Consider the following 24,623-nt stretch of genomic DNA (forward strand, 5'->3'; position numbering starts at 1 on the left):
GAAGGCAGGGGGCTGGACTTGATGACCTTTCAAGGTCCCTTCCAGTTCTAGGAGATGGGATATCTCCATTATATTATCTCCCTTCCAGGGGCACACAACCATGGCTGGCCCAGACCCTCATCCAACTCCCACTGAAGTCAATGGAAAGACTCCCATGGACCGAGGAGTGGGAAACTAGGACCATGAATGGGACCAATATTTACTGCACAGAAAATCAGGGCACTACCTGAAAACAGCCAACCGGACACAGCAACTTAGGACTGATCCTGTAGGGTACTCCCTGAACTCCCCCAACACCCTCTGAAATCAATGATACTGAGTACCTTGTGGAACTGAGCCCTTACACTGTAACTACAAACTCAGCAAGTGGACAAATGTAGAGCAACAGATGGTTTGTTACAGAGTAAAGTCAACAGAGGTTATTTCTCAGTGTGCTGGAACTTAAGGCTCAATTTAAACAAAAAAACAAAAAAAAATTCAATTCTGAAATGATACTGGTAAAAAAAAAATTTGTACACCAAAAAAATCTCATGCCATATGCATTAGAAAAAGAACAATATCCACTCACCTTGTGGGTGAAATTCAAATTGATCTCTGATGTCATATCATAGGTCCAATCCTATGAAGGTTCCTATTGGACCCTAAAGGTCCAATCTTGCTAAGAGGTGCTAAACATCGCACAGAATTTAATCTCTTCCAAGAAGATTTGGGATCAATCTTAAAGACTTTCATATAATTTTTTAATTGATTAATGGCATGAAAAATAATGAAGTAATATATGATTCTTTAGCCATAATTGATATGCCCAGAAACCCTCTAAGGTCTATGTCTAACTTAGATGATTTTTTAAACAAAATTTCAAATAGTTCTATCTTTATGTATGGTTTGTTTAACATATTTAATGCCTTTTAACAAATCATTCAAAATTAGTTACAGAAGACTAAAAAGCAATCCTTTGGCAGTGCCACTCAACACATGGGCCTAAAGCAACATTTTTTCACACACACTTTACATCAATCTGCACAAAGAAGTCAGAGGATCTGCCAAATGCAACATCAGACAGTTTTTTTTTTCTCTGAGCCTTTAGAAGAGGCTTTAGAAAGAGAAATAAAGTGATCTTATTACTTTATTTCAGACCTTGGGCATGCAAAGTAGTACACACCCTTTCCTTTTATCTTCAAATGTAAGACAAATAACTGCTTGCTTTTCTCTGTTAAATTAAAAATGAAATACAGCAAAAATACTGCAAATACAGCAAAATCATTCAAGCATCATTCCCTTAAATCACTTCGCTGGGAGAAAGAAAAGTAGCTTTTCAGAGTATGAAAATATTATTATTTAGCTTGGCTTTGTGGTTTGGGTAGCAGACCATAGGAGAATGTTTAATTTACTAAAAGAGATAAATCTGTTTCTGTTTTGTATTCCAAGTCCATCCTGAAGCATATTTTCCTATTTGATAAATTATGATTCAATTTCATTTTGTCAAAAATGTTGCCAGTGTTTGTAATGGATGCAAAGTAGAAAAAGTTCAGAGAAGGGCAACTCAAATGATTAGGGGTTTGGAACGGGTCCCATATGAGGAGAGATTAAAGAGGCTAGGACATTTCAGCTTGGAAAAGAGGAGACTAAGGGGGGATATGATAGACGAATATAAAATCATGAGTGATATGGAGAAAGTAGATAAAGAAAAGTTATTTACTTATTCCCATAATACAAGAACTAGGGGCCACCAAATGAAATTAATGGGCAGCAGGTTTAAAACAAATAAAAGGAAGTTCTTCACACAGCGCACAGTCAACTTGTGGAACTCCTTGCCTGAGGAGGTTGTGAAGGCTAGGACTATAACAGCGTTTAAAAGAGAACTGGATAAATTCATGGAGGTTAAGTCCATTAATGGCTATTTGCCAAGATGGGTAAGGAATGGTGTCCCTAGCCTCTGTTTGTCAGAGGGTGGGGATGGATGGCAGGAGAGATCATTACCTGTTAGATTCACTCCCTCTGGGGCACTTGGCATTGGCCACTGTTGGTAGACAGGATACTGGGCTGGATGGACCATTGGTCTGACCCAGTACAGCCATTCTTATGTTATGTTCTAATGTTCTTAGAATCTCAGAAATCTGCGGCTTTGCTTTTCAAAGTATTTGAATGAAGTGAAAACAGAGGGCTAAATCATGCCATCAATTCCTAAACAGAACTCTCAATTAAAATCAATGGGAAGGTCCTGCTTAAAGTTTAGTGGCACAATACGGCCTATAGTATTGAAATACCTGAAATGACATTAAAGAGCCTTCACGCTACTAATAGTTTAGTGAGTCAAAACAGCACATAGTGAATTGCCAAACTGGATCAGATCAATGGCCCTCTAATCCTATCATCCTGTCTTTGGCAGTATGCAAAATTTTTCAGACCAGGGAAGGGAATGGGAGGAGAATCCTGTCACCTGGCTAACTGAGATACTAAAAGCCTGGGCCTAAACTTTCTCACTTTCCTTACTACTAAATCCTAATTACTTCAAAGACTTCATTGGGACTACTCACCTCTGAGTAAATTCAACAGAATTTGACCCCATGGGCAAAATTTATTTTCCTGAATTCCGCTCATGATTATCTCATACTCTGAAGCAGGAGTCTTGACAGACCTTGTACATTTTATCTCACCTGTTGTAACTGCAGGTGCTATTCTTATTTATAGATATATCTAGTACTTTTCAAATCTTGCTGAGCTTTTTATCCACGAAATATCTTATCGTGGTGAGTCCTGAGGTTTCATTATACATTGTGTGAAAAGTCTTGTATCCACTTTAAATTTACGTCACAGCCTTTTTTCATATATACTTCACAGGGATTGCAAAATTCTCCTTTCCACTGTATATTAACCTTTTTGTTAGAAACTGGAATACCTTTACCAGTGCAGGCAAACAAAGAATGATTGATATCTTAGTCCATCTACATCATTAAAAAATGAACATCAATTACCTCCCAACACTATCTGTGATACCACAGGTTATCGACTGTTCTAAAAAAAAAAATCTGTGGTGTCTCAAATACTTGTATGTTTACTTGTTAATAGGAACTATGTTATGTTTCCTATGGGCCTGATCCTGGATGATGCCAAGTAACCTCAACTCCGAAGACTTCAATGGAAACTAAAGGCAGTGGACACCTCAAAGTATCAAGTTTTAAGGAGGTAATTGTTAGATCTGTACAGACATGTGGTCTTGCTTTGTGCAAAATGTTCCAGGCTTTCTTTCTTGTGGGATTGCACCTCTTGATTGTTACTTTTTTGGGGAGTGTTATTAATCCAAAAGTGAAACCCATCTGAAATCACCAAGCTTGACTTGTTTTGCCATGGAATACTTGTAAAATGACTGAGCTTTGCATGCTTTCCACCCAAAGTCCTAATTCGTCATGGGTGCACTTGAACCTCAGCCCAAACTCAGCAAACCTTTTGGCAAACAAAGGCTGCATTTCAGGTGTGCAATAGAAGCTAAAACCAAGCAGGTTTTATCTGATTTGGGGTTTCTTCATAAAGGTTTTTCACAACTCCATCATCATCTTTTTTTTTCTTTTTCTTTTTTACATAAAGGGCTTGGACCCTTTGGAGTTACATGGATGTTTTCTGATTGCAATGGGAGCAGAAGCAGTCCCAGAAAGCACTCAACAGCCTAAACTCGATGTTGAATTCTTCATCGAATCTAACTGCAGCATATTCAGTACAGTATTCTCCACATCTGGAAAAATGCAGAAGATATCCTTAAACTGCAAATGGAATTCAACAGCTATATGACAAGTATATGTATAAATCAATTAACAGAGCCTTCCAGCTCATCACAGGATCAGACCCTAATTGCATAAACTGAGATCTCTTAATTATTGAATTGTCCAACTTAATCTTTTAGAAAGATATCTAGCCTATACTTTTTTCCCTTTTACATGAGAGGGAGTAGGCTGGTGGTTAAAGCACAAGGCTGAGAACCTGGAGATCTGGTTCGTCTCTTTGTCTCAGTCATACACTTGCTATATTAACCCAGGCAAGTTATTTAGGGTACACATTTTCAAACTTTGTTACCTAGTTCACTTGAATGAAAGGTGCATGTGCTCAGCACCTCTGACAACCAGGCACTTATTTAGATACTGTAGCTAAATATGAATGTAGGTACTAACTATAGGCACCAGTATTTGAAAGATGTGGATCTTAACCTTTGGGCTGGTCCTCACTAAGCCCCCAGTTCGAACTAAGATACGCAACTTCAGCTATGTGAATAACGTAGTTGAAGTATCTTAGTTCGAACTTAAAGGTACGTACCGTGGGTCCACACGCGGCAGGCAGGCTCCCCTGTCCACTCCGCCTACTCCTCTTGTGGAGCAGGATTACCGGCGTCGACGGCGAGCACTTCCGGGATCGATTTATCGCGTCTAGACAAGACGCGATAAATCGATCCCAGAAGATCGATTGCTTGCCGCCAAACCAGCGGGTAAGTATAGACATATCCTTTGTCTCAGGGCTGTCTACATGGCAAGTTACTGCGCTACAAGCCAGGGCATGAATCTCTAGCACACCGGTTTGCCACACACTACCTTGCTATGTGGACACTGCTACAAGGCTGTGCTATGATCATTTCAGAGTGTGTTTTAATGTACTGCTACTTCAAAGCGTGGTACTCTAGCTGCACTCAGGGACTTTCACTGCACTGTGGCAGTGTCCACACAGGACATTACACAAGCCAGGATTTGAATCTACAGCACACCAGCTTGCCGCTCAGTAGCTTGCTGTGTAGACAAGCCCTCAGTTTCTTCGTCAGTGAAATGAGGTATGTAGCCTACCTTACAGAGCTTTTGTTTCATCAGTATTTACAAATGTACACCTTTACTTTAAGAATTGTGGATAAAGGCTCTCTGAAAGTCTAAATTAGTATTATTCCATTTTCAGCTGTCTGAACAGACAGACAGCTGCTCTTGGGTTTGACAAATAGTGAACTTCAGAGCTACGATTCACAATCTCTGTGGGGATGAGGAAGTGAAGGGGGGGAAAAAAACAACCAACAGAACATCTCTGGAAAGATACATCAGCTCTGCAAATCATGTATTAATCTCTAGTTAAAATTACCCATCTTATAGTGACAGCAAAATTTCTGAAATAACCTAAACCTATGTCATGGGTATGAATTCATGTCATGGATACATGCAGCCTCTACACTGAATAGAATTACTACTACTACAAACACAGTATTCTTCCAGGAAGATGACATGGTGGGCAATGTAATCTCTTTTACTGAACCAACTTCTGCTGCTGACAGAGATAAGCTTTCGATCTTGCACAGAGCTCTTCTTCAGGAAGATGGGTTTCAGAGTAACAGCCGTGTTAGTCTGTATCCGCAAAAAGAAGAACAGGAGTACTTGTGGCACCTTAGAGACTAACAAATTTATTAGAGCATAAGCTTTCGTGGACTACAGCCCACTTCTTCGGATGCATATTTTTTCAGGAAGATGGTGAGTTAGTAGCAATCCTATTCAATGTAGAGGCTGAATCATGACCAAAGAGAAATATAAATGAGAAAGCATCAAAATTGCTACAGTACATTAAAACAACAGCTCTAGTTTAAAGTCACAGCAATTTCTTCCAAATGTTCTCCTGGTAACTTCAGTGTTCTATTTTTAACAAACAAACAAAGTAATAAAAAAAGAAAAGAAAAGAAAACTCAAACCCTAGACGGCTGCAAAGCCATGGCTGCCTATACATGACAGGCACACCAAGAAAAGGGTGTCATATTAGAGATCCAAAATAGCAGAGAGAGAAGTCAAATTTAGGAGATGGGATAAAGTGGAGGATTAGAAACAGGATACAGTAACAACTTTTTGGCATTTTTTCACATTCCTTGGTGCGTGAATGTCTGTTGGTGACATCAGTGCTGCTCTAAAATGAAGATCAAGTTTAATTTAATTGTAAATTGTTAGTTTAGAAAATGTACCAGTTTGTTATATTACAGTCAACTAGGAATCTATTACATTAAAATGTTTAAATGATACTACATTATGACAAACAGATAGGAAGGCAAGTTGGTAACAAGTTATTGCTGACATTCCACAATTAACTTCCTGTGCATTTATATAAACAAAAAAGGCTTAATACTATAAGGTAAGGGTTTTAGTCTCACATTTCAATTTGCTGACCATAAACATAACAATTTTTGTTTTTCCTCCAGCCCCCATTAATTACTTCGGTTTATTTTTCAAAAAACTCTTTCAGGAAATTCTACCCAAAGTAATACACATGCATTACTCATCAGTGACTGGAAATCTTGTAATTTGTTTTACATGCATATACACACACATGCATTTTAAAGAACTTTAGAATAAGTGTAACTCAGTTCTAACTCTATCAGAGATTACCTGGACATTAATGCACAATACTTGCTAAGACAGTCTAGAAAAGTTACTGTATATGAATATGTAATAGTCCATTTTTATAACAACCAAGTACTATTTAAATATTTATTACACAGTAGGTTTGTACACATTTTAAAAATTGATGTAATGCAATTTTAACTTCCAAACAGCTAAATAGATTAAACAACATTTTAAAAGGTTTGTTACAGTGCTGAGACCACCAGAGGTATACTTAGAGCAATATATATATATATATATATATATATATATATACATATAATATAAAAATCCACCAACCCACTAAAAGCAGGGGCTTACAAGATACCTGCTGCCGCAGCAATGACATTTCCTGCACTGACATGAGGGACACTGCTACTAATTCATCATATGTTTGTGTATACAAAGCAAACTTGAGCTGTTTAGAAAGTCCTAAAGCAAGAATGTTCTCCCAAGTCCTGGAGATACTGATCAGCATTAGTGCAATAATAACCAACACTGACTAGGAAGATAGGGCAAATATGGAGTTTTAATAAGTCATAAAAGAAACATCCCCAGCTAAAAATCCATTGCCAGCTAATATATTTCATGCTAATACAAGAGTGATGTGAGCCTGGTAAGACACGGGAAGAGTAAGACAGGAAAGAACATGAATGCAAAGCAAATGATGCCAATACCTTATGCGATTAAAGGATCTGCTTTTCTCCTGACGCTGGACGCGCCCGTCCCTGTTTAAATCTTACCACAAAAGCCCCCTGTGATGAACCTGAACAAGTTTACCAGCATGAAGAGCAAACGAAAAAGCGAGGGAAGAGTGGATCTGCAGCCTGACCTCTCAGGGCAGCCCCAGCCATCCAAAGGCTCCTATCTCCCTCAGCGAAGGGACTTACCACAAGCGTGCAGCACAGGAACTTGTTCATTGTGGTCTGTGTGAGAAACCTCAGGGAGCTGGGACGCTAGACAGGGAGTTAGTGAAAGCTCCGGTCTCCTAGCAGCCTGCTGCTGACATCCCCCCAACATGAAAGGCACGTTATATATATAGCCCCTGCTCCAACAGGAAGCATTAGCTCAGTTTTGATCACTCATTCCCTGTCCATCACCCAACTTTTTTTTTTTTAAGGAACTGTAAAACTTGATGACTTAATGGGACCCTTTCAGAGCTCACCACAGGCTGGAAAACGTAGGAGGGAGTGTCAGGGGCTGGCCTCTGACGGGCGGTGTCTGCTGGCTGCCTGCCTTGCCCTCTCTCTCTAGGGAGGGGGAGTCACTCACCTTCAGGCAGCGCAAGAGCGAGTCATCGGCGGCCCTGGGCTAATAGGAGACAGGTTTAAAAATATCTCCTCCGTCCAGCCTGCGGTGCAGAGAGCTATAGCGCTTTGCATCTGCTGGTGCAAGCTTCCCAAAGCTGTGGAGGACGGGGATCCTGCAGGGCAGGGACCTGGCTGCCCAGTGACTTGCTGCAGTGCAGGGGGTGGATAGGGAACCAGGGGACTCCACTGAGCTCCCCTCCCTTCTAATGCAGGAAAGTAACAAGCCACCTCATCTCTCCCCATCCACCCTAGTTCGCTTTGCCGGGGGCCTCAGCGGTGATTTCCTGGGCCATGAGGGTACCACAGAGCTGGATGGGTCGCCTGCAGGTGTAAAGGTCTCTTCAGCCCCTAGGATACAGGGGAAGGCAGCACAGGGGGGCTTTGCAGAAGGCGTGGGGGAGTGCAGTAGTGGTGGAATTATTTCCTAGCTGTACAGGGCTTGGAACATGCAGAAGTTCCAAGGATAATGATAATTCTTCCTATAAGTGATTCTAGCCAGAAAGGACAAAGACATTCATAATCTGAAAAAAAAAAAACAAAGGCGCCAGCTGTGGAACCCTTACACTGGCAAGCCCTTGCTCACAGGACTAGCCCCATTGAAGTCAGTGGGGGTCAGCACTCATTCAAAGTGAGCCTGGTCTTTTCTTCACTACCTTTGACTGAAATTGAAATAGATGGCAGGGTACGTACATATGTGGGTTTTTTTCTGTAGGCACCATAAGCCCCATCCTGCCTTCCTTGTGTGCCCCAAACTTTCAGAGAACTCCCAGGAGCTCCCATTGCTCAGTACCTCTGGAAACCAGGGCAGTTTTGCATGCACAAAGAATGCAGGATCAGAGCCAATTGGAACTAAGAAGATTTCCCTTAAAAAAAAAAATAACCAGCAGGAAGTATATGTCCTTCCCGAAACCTGTAGATATTGTGAAAGGGGGAAAGAGTGGGGCTAAATTCTTACATCAGAGACGAGAAATTGGCAAATTTCTTTGATGCCTTGGTTTTAAGTTTCCCTACTTAAACTGGAGATTGTGGTGAAGATTAATTATTTAATGTTTGTGAAACTTATTGAGATGAAATCTTAGTCTTAAAGGTGCTAGAGAGATGCAAAATACTGTTATTCTTCACTCATGCTGACTACTGAAGCACCAAGCCTGTCACTTTCCTTAGGGCCTGTTTAACATGAATGGGAGTTTTGCCATTGACTTTGGGGGAAAAGTTTCAGCTCTTTAGATCCTAAGTCTTTAGTATGCCCTCTGCCCCGTTCTAGCAGGATCACTTTTTCGAAGTGTTCCAGTTTTCTCGTTCTGTCCCTCCATAAAATACACAAAGTTCAAAAATATTTTGGCGAGGACTAAAATCTAATAGCTTTCAAATGCTGGGAGTAAACAGTGGGTCTAAATCAAACCCATGATCCATACCCCAAACTTTTGGGGGGGAACTGGGGTAGAATCCATACCTAGGTATGGATTGACATTTCACATCTCTCTCTTTGTAATGGACCAAAACGTCATACATGGACACTCCAACTTTGGAGTGTTTGAAATCCGGATACCAATTTGGCTCTGAATTTTGCGGCTTTGCCCTATTGATAGTCGGCACACAGAATTGTGGGGAGTTGGCAAGAACCTGGGGAGGTGAAAGCTTGCACACTGTGTGACAAAAGCTCCTAAGCAGGAAATGCATTTACACTAAGTAATATAACAGAAGTGACCACTTTAACAGACCAAAGAAAGTGTATCTGAATCCTTCTGCACACATGCAGGAACCATTTCCTAGCAGACATTTTGCCATGATGTTCTTAAATTAGAAATCAATATCCTCAATTACCCCCTTCAACACCTGATATATGGTGTAAAAATCTGAGGAACTTGAACGATGATTTGTTTGTAAGTAACCGTGGGGAAATTGGAAAAAGGGGAACAGAAACCAAGGCACTGAGAAGAGAGGAAATGCTTCTGTTATTTAGCCATGTAAGAGCTAATTGATGATTTATGCACCAGGAAGGTGTGTTGCAACGATTCCTGTAATATTTTACTTTTAGGGGTTTCTATTCCCTTAACACATGTATTATCATGTACTAGATCTATATTTTAACCTACATGTTGGCAAGGCACTCTGGACCAGATCCACAGCTGATACATGTTGGCCTAGTTCTGACTTCAGAGGAGCTACACACTGATTCACACCAGCTGAGGCTCTGCCCCTAAATTTCTTCTGGAAACCAATATTTTTTAAAATGGGCTATATTCAGCCACATGGGCCAGCTGCGCCAGAGGGGGGCTTCACAGAGAAGCCAATTTTAAGCCATAATTTCATAGCAGCCTCTCCAGCACCAGCTGCCTACGCCAGGAGCTATGGATATGTCTACACTGTAATCAGGAGGTGTGGTTGCAGCTTATGTAGGCATACCCAGGCAAGCTTTGATCTAGGGGTGGTTTGTTTGTATGTGATAGTGGAGAAGCTGGAAAAGGGTAACAGAAACCCTAGCACTGAGAGGAGAGGGCAGGACGCTGTGTACATGCTTGAGCAGCCAGCCTCTGCCACCACCCATGCTACCACAGCTACACCACTATTGTTACTCAAGCTAGCTTTGATCTAGTTAGAGGAACGCCATCTCAGATATGTCTACGTGTACTGCAATCACACCTCTTTATTGCAGTGGAGACATACCTTAAATCTGGACTGCTCCCCATCCCAACCAGCCTCACTTTAGCCCTTCCTGGGTCAGTCCTGCCCACTTTGGGGATTTTATCATTTAGTTCTGAGCATCCCAGTGAAGCAAAGGCTGCAGGAGGCTTACACTGCTGAGTCCCTTCTCCTGGTTGTGGACAGGAACCCATGATGTGAGTTCGCCCTATGTCTTGAAGGTGGATGAAGTTCACTGCTCCCAACTGAGAAATGCAAAGCACCAAACTCATATTTAGCTCCAGCCTATGACATACTTACTGTTAGTATGAGAGTAGCAGAACAGTGTAACCTGATTTCAATGTAATGTTTTTTCTGCTTTATGGACCTGAATGAAAACTCACTGAAGTCAGTGGGAATTTGGGGAAGTTCTATGGCCTGTGCAATATAGAAGGTCTGATTAAATGATCACAATGGTCTTAGAATCTACGAATCTGTGAATCGTTTCACTTACTTCAGTGAGTATCTTCCCATCTCTAGCTGTCTGCCATGAATACTCAGTCTCTATGGCCCAGGTCCTCAAAAGTAATTAGGGTCCTGGTCCCTACTGACTTCAGCAGAAATGAAATCAATGGGAGGTAGACAACTACATCCCTTTGAGGATCTGGGCCCATCCCAATAAAATGACAAAGCCAATAGGAGCTAATGCAAATGTATACTTACTAATATAGCTTAAATTAATGGAGATATCCCATCTCCTAGAACTGGAAGGGACCTTGAAAGGTCATTGAGTCCAGCCCCCTGCCTTCACTAGCAGGACCAAGTACTGATTTTGCCCCAGATCCCTAAGTGGCCCCCTCAAGGATTGAACTCACAACCCTGGCTTTAGCAGGCCAATGCTCAAACCACTGAGCTATCCCTCCCCCCAATAGAATACATACAGTTTATTGTTCAGCACCTATCAGGGTTTTTCTAGGGATGAAAGTCTCTTGTGCCATGTAACACACTAGCACAAAGTTTAAAAAAACATTAAAAAAAACCTGTTTAGCTTAAAGTGTGGTTATGGTCTGAAAAGTGACCATATAAAAATGGCATCTTTTTCCTCAAAAGTTCTGCTCCCTCTGTGTTTTCAGAGTCAGATCTGCTGACATTAGTGAAAAATGTTTTTACTATGTTTCTACTCCCATTATCACTGAAAACCTAACACAATTTTGAGTGAGGGAGCTGGATTCTCTTTGAGGTCACTGATTCTCCCCAGAATTAATGGGGCCAAAGTCTGCCTATTTTGGCCAGGAGCAAAGGAAGGCAGCATTTTGCTGACAGAATCTCTTGCAGGTGGTGGTGCACGAATCAGAAAGCTTTAACTTTTGGATCTCAAGGTGAGACCGTGGCTGGTAAGGGGGAAAAAAATCTTTATACCTGAGCATATTTGATCTGGAAAGCATGGACCAACAATAAATACAGAATCCCACGTTGCCATTTTTAGAGTCGCTTTTCAGAGCAGAACTACAAGGTCTAAACTGCAGTTAGAATGTTTTCACAACTGCCTTAGCACATTCCCACTTTGCCTTTGGGAATTAATTAAGATGTGCTTTGCAATGCATGGAATCATATTACAAGGTAGCAAACCCTGTAATAAAGACTTGTCCACATGACAACCAAACTGCTTTCAGCAGTGTTTTACAAGTATCATGTTTGTGACCACATCCCATAGGAGGGTGTTTGAACAGTTTTAAAATTATTTTTAAAAGTTAATTGCTTTTACTTTACTTTCCTTAAAACAGTTTAAAAGTTGTAGGATGAAAAGAAGCTTACACATTAAGATTTCCTCTTTCTAGAAATAAGTTTAACATCTTCAGTTTGCATAGAAAGAAACCTAAGTAGTTCTTACAGGAAAAATGGCTGGTTTCCATTAAAAAAGTAATCAATAAACAATTATGCAGGGAGCAGGAACTATGGAGAGAGCAGGAAGAAGTAATTGCAAGGGTTGTATCAATACATAAAACTTCTATATTTCACGTTAAAGAGTGAAATCTGTTGCTGTTGTATGTTTTGCTCTAGAATGGTGTGCTTCGAGTGGGATAGCAGTTTATTGGTTTAGTAGTAGTCATAGACCCAGTATCCAGTATTTGTCTTTCCATAGCTCTAATTCTCAGTATTTGTATTACTATTTTGTATGTTATGATTGTTATAAATCTATTTTTCTTCCTGTGCATCATTATAATAACTGGGTCTATAAATGGATTTGCTCTTTAAGCCTGTCTGCTATCTGGAAAAATTCAGAAGTCAAGACCAGTGACTCGGTGCTGGTAGGTGAATGTTGTGACCTTGAGTCATCTCAGGAACTCAATGAGATATTTGTTGAGTTCAATCAACAAACAGTGGGAAAATTCTGGCTTCAAGCACAGGACTCGCTGTTCAACAGAGATTACATTTAAAACACACCAAGAGCTTCACCAGTAATAGATTTATGTCCAGTTAAGGAGGGAGGATCTCAAACGGATACATTGTGGAAAGCAAGCATAATAGTAGCTGCAAGAAGAGAGCAATTTGGCATTCTACCGAGCCATTAGGCTAATCCCTTAAAAATGAACAATTCTGCTAAAGTTATAATAGGTGTTGGTGATCTGAAATGTCCAAGAAGAACTTTCAAAATGGAGCACTGAAGAAATGGCACACTGTTCATTTGGTAGAAAATGTGGTGAGGCAGGGAACACAGGTAAATATGGTTCAGATTCTGTCAGTGAAGTAGAACAATTACTCCAGCTGTAAAATTTGGTGCATCAATATCATGCCACTGTAGTGATTGTATCCCAATATAACTCAGGACAGCAGGTTGAAGGGAGAGGTTTTGATTCAGACATATACTGAGGGAATAGAAGAGGAGTTTTTAAAATCATTAATATCATTATTGTAATAAAACTTATACTGTAAAACAGAGAACTAAGGCTGGCTGTGCATATATACAGAATAAGAGGATGTATTGATTTTAGCTCTATAGTTTGCTACTCCTTTTTAGCAGACTTGCCTCAGTTTTTCAATTGAAGCTTTACCTCATTTCTCTTGGGAATACTAAAGGGCAGATATGTGGAGCAAACATGCATAAAGGAAAAACTCCTCCTCCAAACTATGCATTCAGGAAGGCAAAGATGATGCTTGCCCCATCAAGGCAGATCTTGATGTGGGATCATAGAATTTGAAGGTCACAGTGAAGGACACAATCATAAAAAAGTAGACTTGGTGCATAAAATGTTAGATAACAGCACATTGTCAGCCATAGACAGTGAAATACAGACATTCTTAAAAACTTCAGAATGCAGAAAGTCATGTACTCCATTCTATTTAGGTTCTTACATGGCATCCTCACTGCAATATTTGATCACATTAGATTTAGAGGACACTCTGGTTACAGTGACAACTTTAACAGCTGTATTCAGAATTTTTTAAAAAATCACTTGAAGAGAGAGTGCAAGAACTAGAAAATAAGGCAAAGGTAAGAATCTGAGACTACTGAGTATATCAGAGGAACCAGATCTGAAGAAATGACTCTTTTATTTACTCAGTGACGAGCTGATCTTTTTGGTCATGCTTTACCCCTTAAACTGATCTGTCTCAAAGTGGATAGAAGCCATCCTGCAATATGATTCAGAGAGATTGCATCCGATCTGACAACTTTCATTTCTTGTGGAAAATCCAGTTTAGTAATAAAACCCATGTATCTGATAAGCAGGAATTTGTCATTAACTAAATCAACATATTCTAGTTACAGCCAATGCTCTGAAAGAGGCAGCATATTTATTTTTAAATCTATCAAAAGTAAACAATATTGGAACTGAAACAACACAAGTTTCAGCCAGCGACTCTTTCCAGCTAACAGGTTTTTCATTTTAGTCTTTACTAATTTGCTTGTGATGTTGTAATTCAGGGCACTGGCTAAGGAAGATGGTCCTATTAATTCAAGATCAACTGATATAACTTTATTGCCATCAGTCTGAGTCCACTCTGTATGTTTGTGTGATAAGGAGATATTGCAAGTTTTCTCCCTCTCCCCTGGATTTCAGCAGGCAGGATGGCATGCTTCATTAAAATCATTGACTCCAGGGGTTTGCATGGACATCTGAGAACTCATGCTATAGTGTCAGCCATGGGTTCACTGTCATGTCTGGGTCTGGTTTGAATACCCCTGTTAGGTGAGCCAATAGGGTTACCAACTTTGATTGGATGAATTCCTGGAGGTTTCATCACATGGCATGATCTTTAATTAAAGATTAATCTTTAATTCCTGGAGACTCCATGACAATCCTGTAGGGTTGGCAACCCTATGAGCCAACCATCCACTCAGACATCTTAATGGAGGGACTATACCATTCTGCTCTAGAACTGTTTTTTGTTTTGTTTTTGTTTTGTTTTTTAATTTTTTTGATAGCCTTGTGGAGTATTGTGGTCTCCTATCAGTGTTGAGGAATGTCCGATCTTCGCTGCCAGCCAGGAAGATAATCAGTTAGACACCAGCTACTAGCAGTTATTAGAAAGGGCTTCATTTTGGTTCTTATCCCAGGAGACCCTGTGGTTTAATAGTGATCTGTGAATGCTGAGGTAGTTGGGGCAGAAATTGGATAGGAGATAGGTGGGGTGTCACCTGGAGTCTGATCTCCCTTATGGGGACTGAGACAAAGTAAATAATGTTACTGTCCAGACATTTCAAGGAACTAGCTGTAATAAAAATAATATATATGATGCCAAGGATCTCAAATAGGCTTCACATCATTCCTGTGAAGAAGGTAAGTAACATCATCTCTCCAGTGACTCCAGACACCACATAGCATCTCCTTTGTCTCCCATCCCCAAAATCCATTCCACGCAGGCCTACTAAGTTCCTCTACCTTGCCCATTGAGCTGCAGGGTATTTCATGTACATTTAAAAAGTGGATCTGCTTGATTGCATTCCCTCCCCTAAGCTGCACATGCAGTTTTCATTTGCCAGCCCCTTTGAACTGTTCATTCAACTAATTCACTCCAGGGTTTTGCATGGAGATCTGAGAACGTCTTCCTCTGTGTTTGTGCAGCTCTTAGCACAAAGGGCTTTCCATAATGACTGAGGCACAATACAAGTAAGTAAATAAATACATAAATAACAGGTGGTCACAAATGTGCTTGCACATGCTGGACCAAATTCTGCCTACTGTGTGACCTCTCCAGCCCCATTGACGTCAGTGGGATTGCCGGGGTGCGAGCCAAGACAGAACATGGGTCTTGAGCACAAAATGAAGCTGTGCCACATGAGACGAGGGTAGCAATAGTTGTTTGAAATGCCCTGCTGTGTCTGCTGCAAATAGAGCACACTTTGTGTAGTCAATGCGCCAAAGACTTTTTCGCACTTTTGCCTCTGGTCACACATCAGGCATAATAAAGCTTTTGTCCTTTGGCCCTGAAAATTTAGAAAGCAGAAGATGCAGGGGAAAAAATGTGGAAAGCATTTCACACTCCTCGGGAGTGTTGGTCCAGAAAAAGCCAAGCGATCTACAGAGAAGTAATTAGTTACAAAAAATAATTTCTTTGTTCCTAGTGACCGGACACGTCCTTTTGTTCAGTCCATCCTTACCTTGCAAGGTTTTACCTCTCTGACTGTGCAAAGTGCCGTGGGGTGCATTTTACCATCCATGTCAGCCAGGAATAGAGCACTGGAGTCAAGATACTTGGTCTGGCTGCCATCATGAGTGAGCAAAATAACTATGCATCGCTGCAGTTTCTTGCAAACTACCACACTCTCATTGAGTCTCATGGATCAGGCCCTAAGAGAAGATCATCAATCACTATGGGTCAAATTAGGGAAGCAGCAATCCAAATTGGGGTACTGAGCAGTAGATTCCTCCAGGGGAACAACAAGTAAAAAGATTCTCCCTCCAGTCTGCAAAGAAGAAACAGATTTTCTTGGAAGCTGCAAAGGGGAGAGTGGCTGGTGAACACACGTATCTGAAGGTGAGCCTGTGATGATTTGGGTAATCTATGTACAATGTATGAATGCTCTTGGATTATTAATTCTTTGTCTAGAACTATATCAAACTCCGTTTTGATTGCAAGGCTAGTCTGCCTTCTCTGTTGTCTTTTTACCTCTATTTTGGGATGAAATTCGAAGGGGCGGTGACACAGGGCTAATACTGAAGGATTGACCTTGATAGTTTTCTTGTCAAATGGAAGCACCCTTGGACAACAAAGGTGGACAAACCAAGAAAACTGGTCCTGGCAGGTGGGCTAGTAACCAGGCAGTGGGACAGCTAGTGAGGGACTTTGAATACATGACAAAACTGGTCTGGAGAGTGGGAGGTGGGACGGGGGGGCATCACGTGTGAGGGGGGGGGAGTTCACATGACGCAGGGGACTGAGACTTTATAAAAGGGGGATTCTCTCACCAGCCATGTTAGAGGGAGGGAGAAGTAGCCAGAAGCACAAAGCAAGGCCTAAGGGCTCTGATCTAAGCCCAAACAATGCTCCAGAGTGGTGAGGAAACTGAGGCAGGGAATCGTGTACAGGTGTTTTATTGTTTTGTCTGGATCAATATCTCTGTTGTGCTATCTCAATTACAGAGTAAATTGTTTCAGCATCCAGGGCCGATGCAAGGAAGTTTCGCGCCCTAGGCAAAACTTCCACCTTGCGCCCCTCCCCACCCTGCAGCAGCTCCCCGCCCCCCCCCCCTGCCCTGGGGCTCCCCGCCCATGGCAGCTTCTCCCTCCCTGCCCTGAGGCGCCCCCCCCCGCGGCAGCTCCCCGACCAGGGGACCAGTGCGGCAGCTCCCCACCCCAGCTCACTTCTGCTCCGCCTCCTCCCCTGCTCTAATTCTCCTCCCCTCCCAGGCTTGTGGCGCCAAACAGCTGATTGGTGCTGCAAGCCTGAGAGGCAGGAGAAGCGGAGCAGCGACCGTGCACTCAGGGAGGGGGCATAGGAACGATGTAAAAAAAAATTGGGGGCACCGCTTTTTGGCGCCCCCAAATCTTGGTGCCCTCGGCCTAGTTTAGGGTTACCATATTTTAATTAAAAAAAAGGAGGACACTCCACGGGGCCCTGGCCCCGCCCCAACTCCGCCCCCAGCCCCACCCCGCCCCCGCCCCGACTCCGCCCCTTCTCCAAAGTCCCTGCCCAACTCCGCCCCCTCCCCTGAATGCTCCACCCCCCTGCTCCTCCCCCTCCCCTGTTTCCCGTGAATCAAATGTTCGCGGGAAGCCTGAAACAGGGAGGTAGCAGGTAAGCTGGGGCTGGGGCTGGGGTTGGGGCGGTGGCGGGTGCGAGGAGGTGCAGCCCAGTCTGGCCCCCCCGGCCGAGCGGCTCCCTCCGGCGGCCGGCCGGCCAGCCCCAGCCAAGAGGCTCTGGCCCCAGCTTCTCCGGCCCGGCTCGGCTCGGGCCCTGGCCCTAGTTCCAGGCGAGCGCACCGGCCCCGGACGAGCACCCCCAGCCCTGGCCAAGCACCCCCGGCCCTAGCGACTCCAGCTCAGCTCGGGCCCCGGGGTACCGGCCCTGGCCCCGGCCGAGCACCCCCAGCCCCGGTCCCAGCGGCTCCGGCCCAGCTCGGCTCGGGCCCCGGTTCTGGCCGAGTGGCTCGGGCCTGGCCCCAGCCCGGCACTGGCCCTGGTTGAGCAGCGCCAGCCCCAGCGGCTCCGGCTCCGGCCCCAGCGGCTCCCGGACCCAAGCCCCAAGACCCCTCCCTATTTTCCCGGACATGTCTGGCTTTTTGGCAATTCCCCTCGGACAGGGATTTGAGGACCAAAAAGCCCGACATGTCCAGGAAAATCTGGACGTATGGTAACCCTAGCCTAGTTTGCCTAATTGGTAGCACTGGCCCTGTCAGCATCCCTTTTACAAAGCCCGTGTGTTATGTGCTTCAACTCTCATGTGTCCCTGGAGAGGTAATCTGTAAAGCAGAGTGTGCTTAAGGTTGGAGCGCTAGGAAAGGGGGTACATAAGCAACTGGGATGTCTTGGTGGTCAACACTGGTCCTGGTGACCTACCGCAGCTGCACTGTGAAGTCTCACCTCTGTGAAGAGGTAACAGACAAAGTCATGCCAGAGAGTGGGCCCCGCAGAAAGTGACAGTGCTGGAGCCTTCCCAGATCAAGTGAAGCTTAAAAGCGCACAGGTCCAGCATGTGGGACACAAACATAGCGGCCTGGTAAGTGTCCAGCAAGGGCGATTCAGACATCTCTGTGACAGACCCTATAAGCTTGATCTTTCCTGAAACCTTGCTCTGCATTATCAACTCCCCCACTGCCATGAGGGTGATTTCAGCCCTGGAAGGGGAAACCCTGCCTCCTTAATCAGCTGTATGCTGGGAGGGTGTGGGGCAGAAGTGCCTGAGGAAAGTAAGAAAAATGAGGTGTGGGGGGGGGGAGGGATTGTAGGTCTTGCATACGGAAAAGGACAAAAACAGCAGGGAAAAGCATTTTTATCTTCAAGTTTCTAAGTGAAGGATTACAAACAAGAAAGAATGTATTTAAAAACAAAAACAACTCTCAGCCTAAGAACTCGTTTTTTTCCGCTTTAAATTGTTTGTACTGAATACACAAGGCAAGCTAAAGTAGGGCAATGGCGAAAAGCGGTCTGATTTGTTGTGAGAACTTCTCTCCAAAAAGTAAAGACATTTTCCATGAGAAAATGGCCTTTTCTCTCTCTGCTTCGTCTTCTCATATTGCTTTAAAAAGACAAAATGTCTGTGAGAAATGAAGGAAATATGGAAATATATAGGAACTACTACAGGTATCCCATTTTTTGCCATGAATTCTTTTAAATAATTGTGATCTGAATCCAGAGTAGTTTGTGGAGACACAGAATAGTACGTGTGGAACACCAGGCGAGAATGCAGAATGCATGCTAATGCATCAAAACAACCTCCCTGAAGCTTTGTAAGCCTGGAAATTCCTTCTGCAACATAACTAGCAGTTCCCGTAGGGCTTGCCTATTTCCTCCTGGAAAAAGCCCATCAGAATTGAATAGAAAATGATTTTTTTCTAAACGCTTTTTGAACTGTTAGAATTGACTAGAGAATGACATCCCTGCTATAGAATGGTTCAAACAAACAAACAAACCCCTACCTAATTATCACTATTTAGTAAATTCTGCAGGTTTTTACAATAATTACTACAGAATCCTAAGGGTTTCAATCCCTATCAACTCTTATAGGGCTTTTCTACAATAGCAGAATCAAGCTTACTTCAGGGTAGAGTTGTGGAGAATGTAAGCCAGGCTAGAATTTGACCTTTTAAATGCAAAGGATGAATTCAAAGAGTACTACTTTGATTAAATGAATAAAACAGAGCAAAATGACAGGCATTTTCTCCCAAGGTAAGCTGTAGAAGCCCTGTGTCACTTGAATCATTTTACACTAGTCTGCGGGTGACCTAAAAGGTCTGTTCTCCAGTTTCTAGGGCCAAACTCTGCTCTCACTTATAACCTCCGCTAGCTTAATAAACTCATTAGGGTGCACAGGTCAGAATCAGTGCCAAAATGATTTGTTTCTTAACAAAATCTAGGGCTGCTACTTAGGATTCCCATCCTGCCCCTCCTCCCGCATATACAAGGAGTAACTGTATAATTTCAATCTGAATAATATTTAATTTACACTCAGGAAAATAGCAACAAGAAAGAACAAAAGTAAAGTTTCCATGAGAGTGCATAGCGCATGAGTCTCTTTTCCATAGGCTGGTGCAGCTCTGAAGGCAAAGTGGCTGCTGCCATTGCTCCCAAGCAGATTGAGTATTTTCAAAGCTGGCATTCACCAAAAACAAAGGTGTCCCAGTTCCATAGCTAAATGCAACAAATTTACTATTTATAAACCTTACAAGCATATGGCACAGGTGGCTCTCAACCTTTCCAGATTACTGTATCCCCTTCAGGAGTCCGATTTGTCTTGTGTACTCCAAGTTTCACCTCACTTAAAAATTACCCGCTTAGAAAATCAGACATAAAACTAGAAAAGAGTCACAGCACACTATTACTGACAAATTGCTGACGTTCTCATTTTTTACTATATAAATACAAAATAAATCAATTGGAATATAAATATTGTACTCACATTTCAGTGTATAGCATATAGAGCAGTATAAACCATCATTGTATGAAATTTTAGTTGTAATGACTTTGTTGGAGCTTTTTATGTAGCCTGTTGTAAAACTAGGCAAATATCTAGATGAGTTGATGTACCCCTGGAAGATCTCTGCGTACCCCTGGGGTACGTGTACCCCTGGTTGGGAACCACTGGCATAGGATATTTACAAATGTTTGTCACTCACAGAACTTTTACTGTGCCAGTTCTTATGCTTGGCCTCATGCTTCCCAGGCCGAGAGTGCTGTGGATTAAGTTTATCAGCTTGTGAGAAGGAGGGAGAACTTTACATTGTTCCCACGATTCCCTCTGCCTGACTGAAAATTGGTGCTGACAGGCCCTGGCGTTTTGTGCATTAACTGTGACAACAAAAGGATTTATACAAAACCAAACTACTGTTTCAATTAGAGAGTACATTTTATTTCATTGCAACCTGCTCCTTGGTGTTTTGCTCACTAAGCAGGATGACCTCCCCTCTGAATATGTCAGCTAGGGTGACCAGACAGCAAATGTGAAAAATCAGGACGGGGATGGGGGGGTAATAGGAGCCTATATAAGAAAAAGACCCAAAAATCGGGACATCTGTTCACCCTAATTGTCAGCCATCTGTCGAAGGAGTCAATATCCATGGGCGTCCACAGCCTGCACAGCTCAGAAAGCAGAAAACAGACACCTTGGGCTAAGCAGGCCGATGCAGTTAAACAGAGATGTTTGGTGCTCAAAGCAAGGGCTATAAAAGCTTATTAAAAAAAAACACAAAATACATTAACAAAATTTCTAGGAAACAAATTTTCTGCATTTAACCCTTGGATTCAGGGAATGAGGACCAGTACTGACAACCCCAACTGTTCAAAAGTCATGAGTGAGGCTCTCCAAAACCTTGAAATTGGCATAAAAATCATGAGATTTTTAAAATACATTTTTGGTTCTTTATCTTGCACTCTTCTCAGAGGCATTCAGGTTAATATTTTCAACATTTCCCCCCATAGCCACAGACATGCCAACTCTCACAAATTTATTGTGAGAAATGCAATTTCTAAGTAAATCACTCATGATCTTGCAATAGAGCTCTCAAATGTCAGGGGTTTTGAGTTTTATTCAGTCACAAGATCATGAATGAGGCATAATTTTACTTAGAAATCATGGTCAACCGTGGGCGGCTAGGGCTCCAGCCATCAGGCCTGGGCAGCTGCTGCCCTGCCAGCCTTTGAGGTGGGAGCGGGGACCCTACCGCAGTCCCCCCAGGCCTGGGAAAGGTGAAGAACCCTAAGAAGAGCAACAGAGGTGAGGCAGGAAGGGCTGAACTATGGCCTGCAGGCTGCAGTGGGGGGATGAAATGAGGAGGGTGGGGGCTCGTGGGGTGGGGGGCTGTATGGATGGTGGGTTCTGAGCAGATGGGGTGAGTGCTGGGAGGGTGAACTAAGGATGGTGGGGGTCACTGGAGAAGGGGGGGTGAATTGATGGGGTAAGTGATGATGGGGACTGGGAGAGTGTACTGAGCGGGGCTGAATGAAGGGGGTTGGATGGGGACAGAACTGATGGGGGGCCAGGATTAATGGCTGGGCAGGAGATGGGCAGATGTGGGAGTGAGAGCTCTTGCAGCAGGAGCCAAAATCACCTTATCCAGTACATGTGAGAGAGTGGGCAACATTCATTATCACATGCACACACCCTGGGGATGGCCAGGGGGAGTTCAAAAATCAAGAGACTGACCTAAAAATACAGTATCATCTTTTTAAAAAAATCTCATGACTCTTGAGACAATCTCATGATTTGGGGGGGGTCAAACTCACGATTTTTGAACTCTTGAAGTTGGCAATACTGTAACCAGGGGGCCAGAAACTTATTTTATTTTACCAACAAAAGCTGAGATACTAAGGTTTTCACATGACTCCCAGGCTTTAAGAAGAACATCGTATTCCATGGGTGCTGGCAAAGCTGGAGGAAGATACTTGGGGCTATACTATCATAAAGTTCACATTTAACTTTTTGGACCACACTTTTATAATGGGTTTAATTTGTGCTTGCAGAGCCATTTACTTGCCCCAGTTGAGTGGCTAGGCAGGCAGTTACCTCATGTGTATGTGAAAATGCAGGATTTGCACTCTTTCCTGTTTCCTTTTCTCCCCTTTTATGTTCTTTCTAAAATGAGCTAAACACACAAGCCCTATGCACCGATTAAATTCCAACTCAGGTCTCAAAACAGGGCTTAGGCGGGACATAAGTGATGCTTAGGTATTGTGTTTGTCTGCTATACAGGGGTTAGTTTCAGTCTACATAAGACCCTGATTCTGCAAAGTCTGCATATCTAACTTTACGTAGGTAAGTCCATTGACTTCAATGGGACTACTCATGCGCTGAAGTACCTTGCTGAATTGGGGGCCTTAGACCCAGACATAGGTGCTGACTCCGTGGGTGCTCCAGGGCTGAAGCAACCATGGGGAAAAATTGGTGGGTGCTCTGCACCCACCGGCAGCCAAGCTCCCCACCCCAGCTCACCTCCGCCTCCTCCCCTGAGAGCGCCACTGTCCCTGCTTCTCCTCCCAGCGCTTGCTGCAGCCAAACAGCTGTTTTGCAGTGTAACAAGCTCTGGGAGGGAGGGGTCGGAGCGGGAATGCGATGCACTCAGAGGAGGAGGCGGGGAAGAGGCGGGGCCGGGGCCGGGATTTGGGGAAGGAGTCCAATAGGGTCAGGGAGGGGGCAGAGTTGGGACGGGGACTTTGGGGAAGAGGCTGGAATGGGGGCAGGGCAGGGCAGGGATGGCGCCTATGGACCCAGATGCTGTAAAGCAGTGGCTCTCAACCTTTCCAGACTACTGTACCCCTTTCAGGAGTCTGATTTGTCTTGTATACACCAAGTTTCACTCACTTAAAAACTACTTGCTTATAAAATCAGACATAAAAATACAAAAATGTCACAGTACACTATTACTGAAAAATTGCTGACTTTCTCATTTTACCATATGATTATAAAATAAATCAACTGGAATATAAATATTGTACTTACATTTCGTATTTAGCCTCCTAATTTCCATTGAAATCAATGGAAGTTAGGAGTCTAAATAACATACAGGATGCGGATTCTGTGCTAAACATTATCACTCTTTTGGTTAAAGACATAGGAAACACAATTGACTAACTTTATTAACATCTGATCCAAAAAATGGCAAGTCAAAGCCTTTTTAAAGGGGGTGGGAGCTAAAAATGAACTCATATATTTTATTTCTGCCAAAAGAGGAAATACACACTTGCCTTAGCAAAACTTACTTACTTTTGCTTTTTATATTGCAAGTTACAGGAAATTAAATAGTGCTTCACATTTTTTTCTAGTGGTAACACCACAATAAATTCCAAACTGGCAAACTTTCACCAAAAGTTCAAATAGGAAATTAACAATTCTGAAGCAATAATGGTTTTGTAATAAATGCTAATGGACAATAAAACTGAGGGCTGGGGAAATCATGTCTGTTTAATAGCTGCACATATCAAAACACATATTAAAATAAAAATGAAGTGTGATGGTTAGTGGATTTGTGATCAAATTGTATTTTGCTTGTCCTTGCATCATCTCTTCGTGGGGATCTTTTGTATTCTTCTAATGGGTGTGGGCATTTCAGGCATTTCATTTTGCTTGAATGCTGCATGTTTGAGCTGCCATTGGTCTGTTCCCAGGACATTTTAATAGAACCACATTTTGTCCCTGTTATTGCTCCAAATTATGCCAAGTTCTGGGCTGGTGCAGAACCAATCATGGGCTTGGTGACTCCTCTGTGCCTTCCAGCTGCACTCTTAGTCATAGTTGAGAATATGGCCTTTTATTGTCCCCGCAACAGCTGAAATTTCACATTATGAAGCATAACTTCAAAGGGAAAGACACAGTGAGGTGATGTGGAAATGACATGTTAAAATGACTGAAAATACCCTTAGTGACAGTGAGACACATATAGAATTTTCCCTCCCCTGGAGATAATCTAAACAAACAAACAAAATACAATTTCATCACAAGCCCATGAGAGTTGGAGTTGGTTCACCACTGCAGAGGCAAAAAAAAGGAAGTTCAGTCTCCATGACCATTCATTCCTCTTTTTCTCTGCTGAGACTGCCGGTAAAGATGTCAGTTAACACCTGTTCACTGCGCACTGAGCTGACTTATTCAAATTTGTAAGAGTTAGGACATCATACAGTCACAAGACTAGTAGCTTTCAGTGACTAGTGACCTG

At 42.8% G+C, this 24,623-nt stretch overlaps 1 protein-coding gene across 3 annotated transcripts in view; it reads right to left on the reverse strand.

Moving 5' to 3' along the window:
* Nucleotides 1-24,623, reverse strand: part of TNFRSF11B (TNF receptor superfamily member 11b) — a 73,700-nt gene that overhangs the window by 20,283 nt on the left and 28,794 nt on the right. The window contains exon 1 of one of the 3 annotated variants that reach the window (XM_005303382.5): nucleotides 7,274-7,632. The exons of 1 other annotated variant lie outside the window; for it this stretch is intronic. In XM_005303382.5, coding sequence (XP_005303439.2) covers nucleotides 7,274-7,303 — 30 coding nt within the window. In that variant the 5' untranslated portion in view covers nucleotides 7,304-7,632. Of the gene's footprint in view, nucleotides 1-7,060; nucleotides 7,633-24,623 lie in introns of those variants that run through there. One more of the 3 variants, XM_042861025.2, reaches the window with a different exon arrangement.

This window comes from Chrysemys picta, chromosome 2 (assembly GCF_011386835.1).
Source record: "Chrysemys picta bellii isolate R12L10 chromosome 2, ASM1138683v2, whole genome shotgun sequence".
Classification (NCBI taxonomy): Eukaryota; Metazoa; Chordata; order Testudines; family Emydidae; genus Chrysemys; species Chrysemys picta.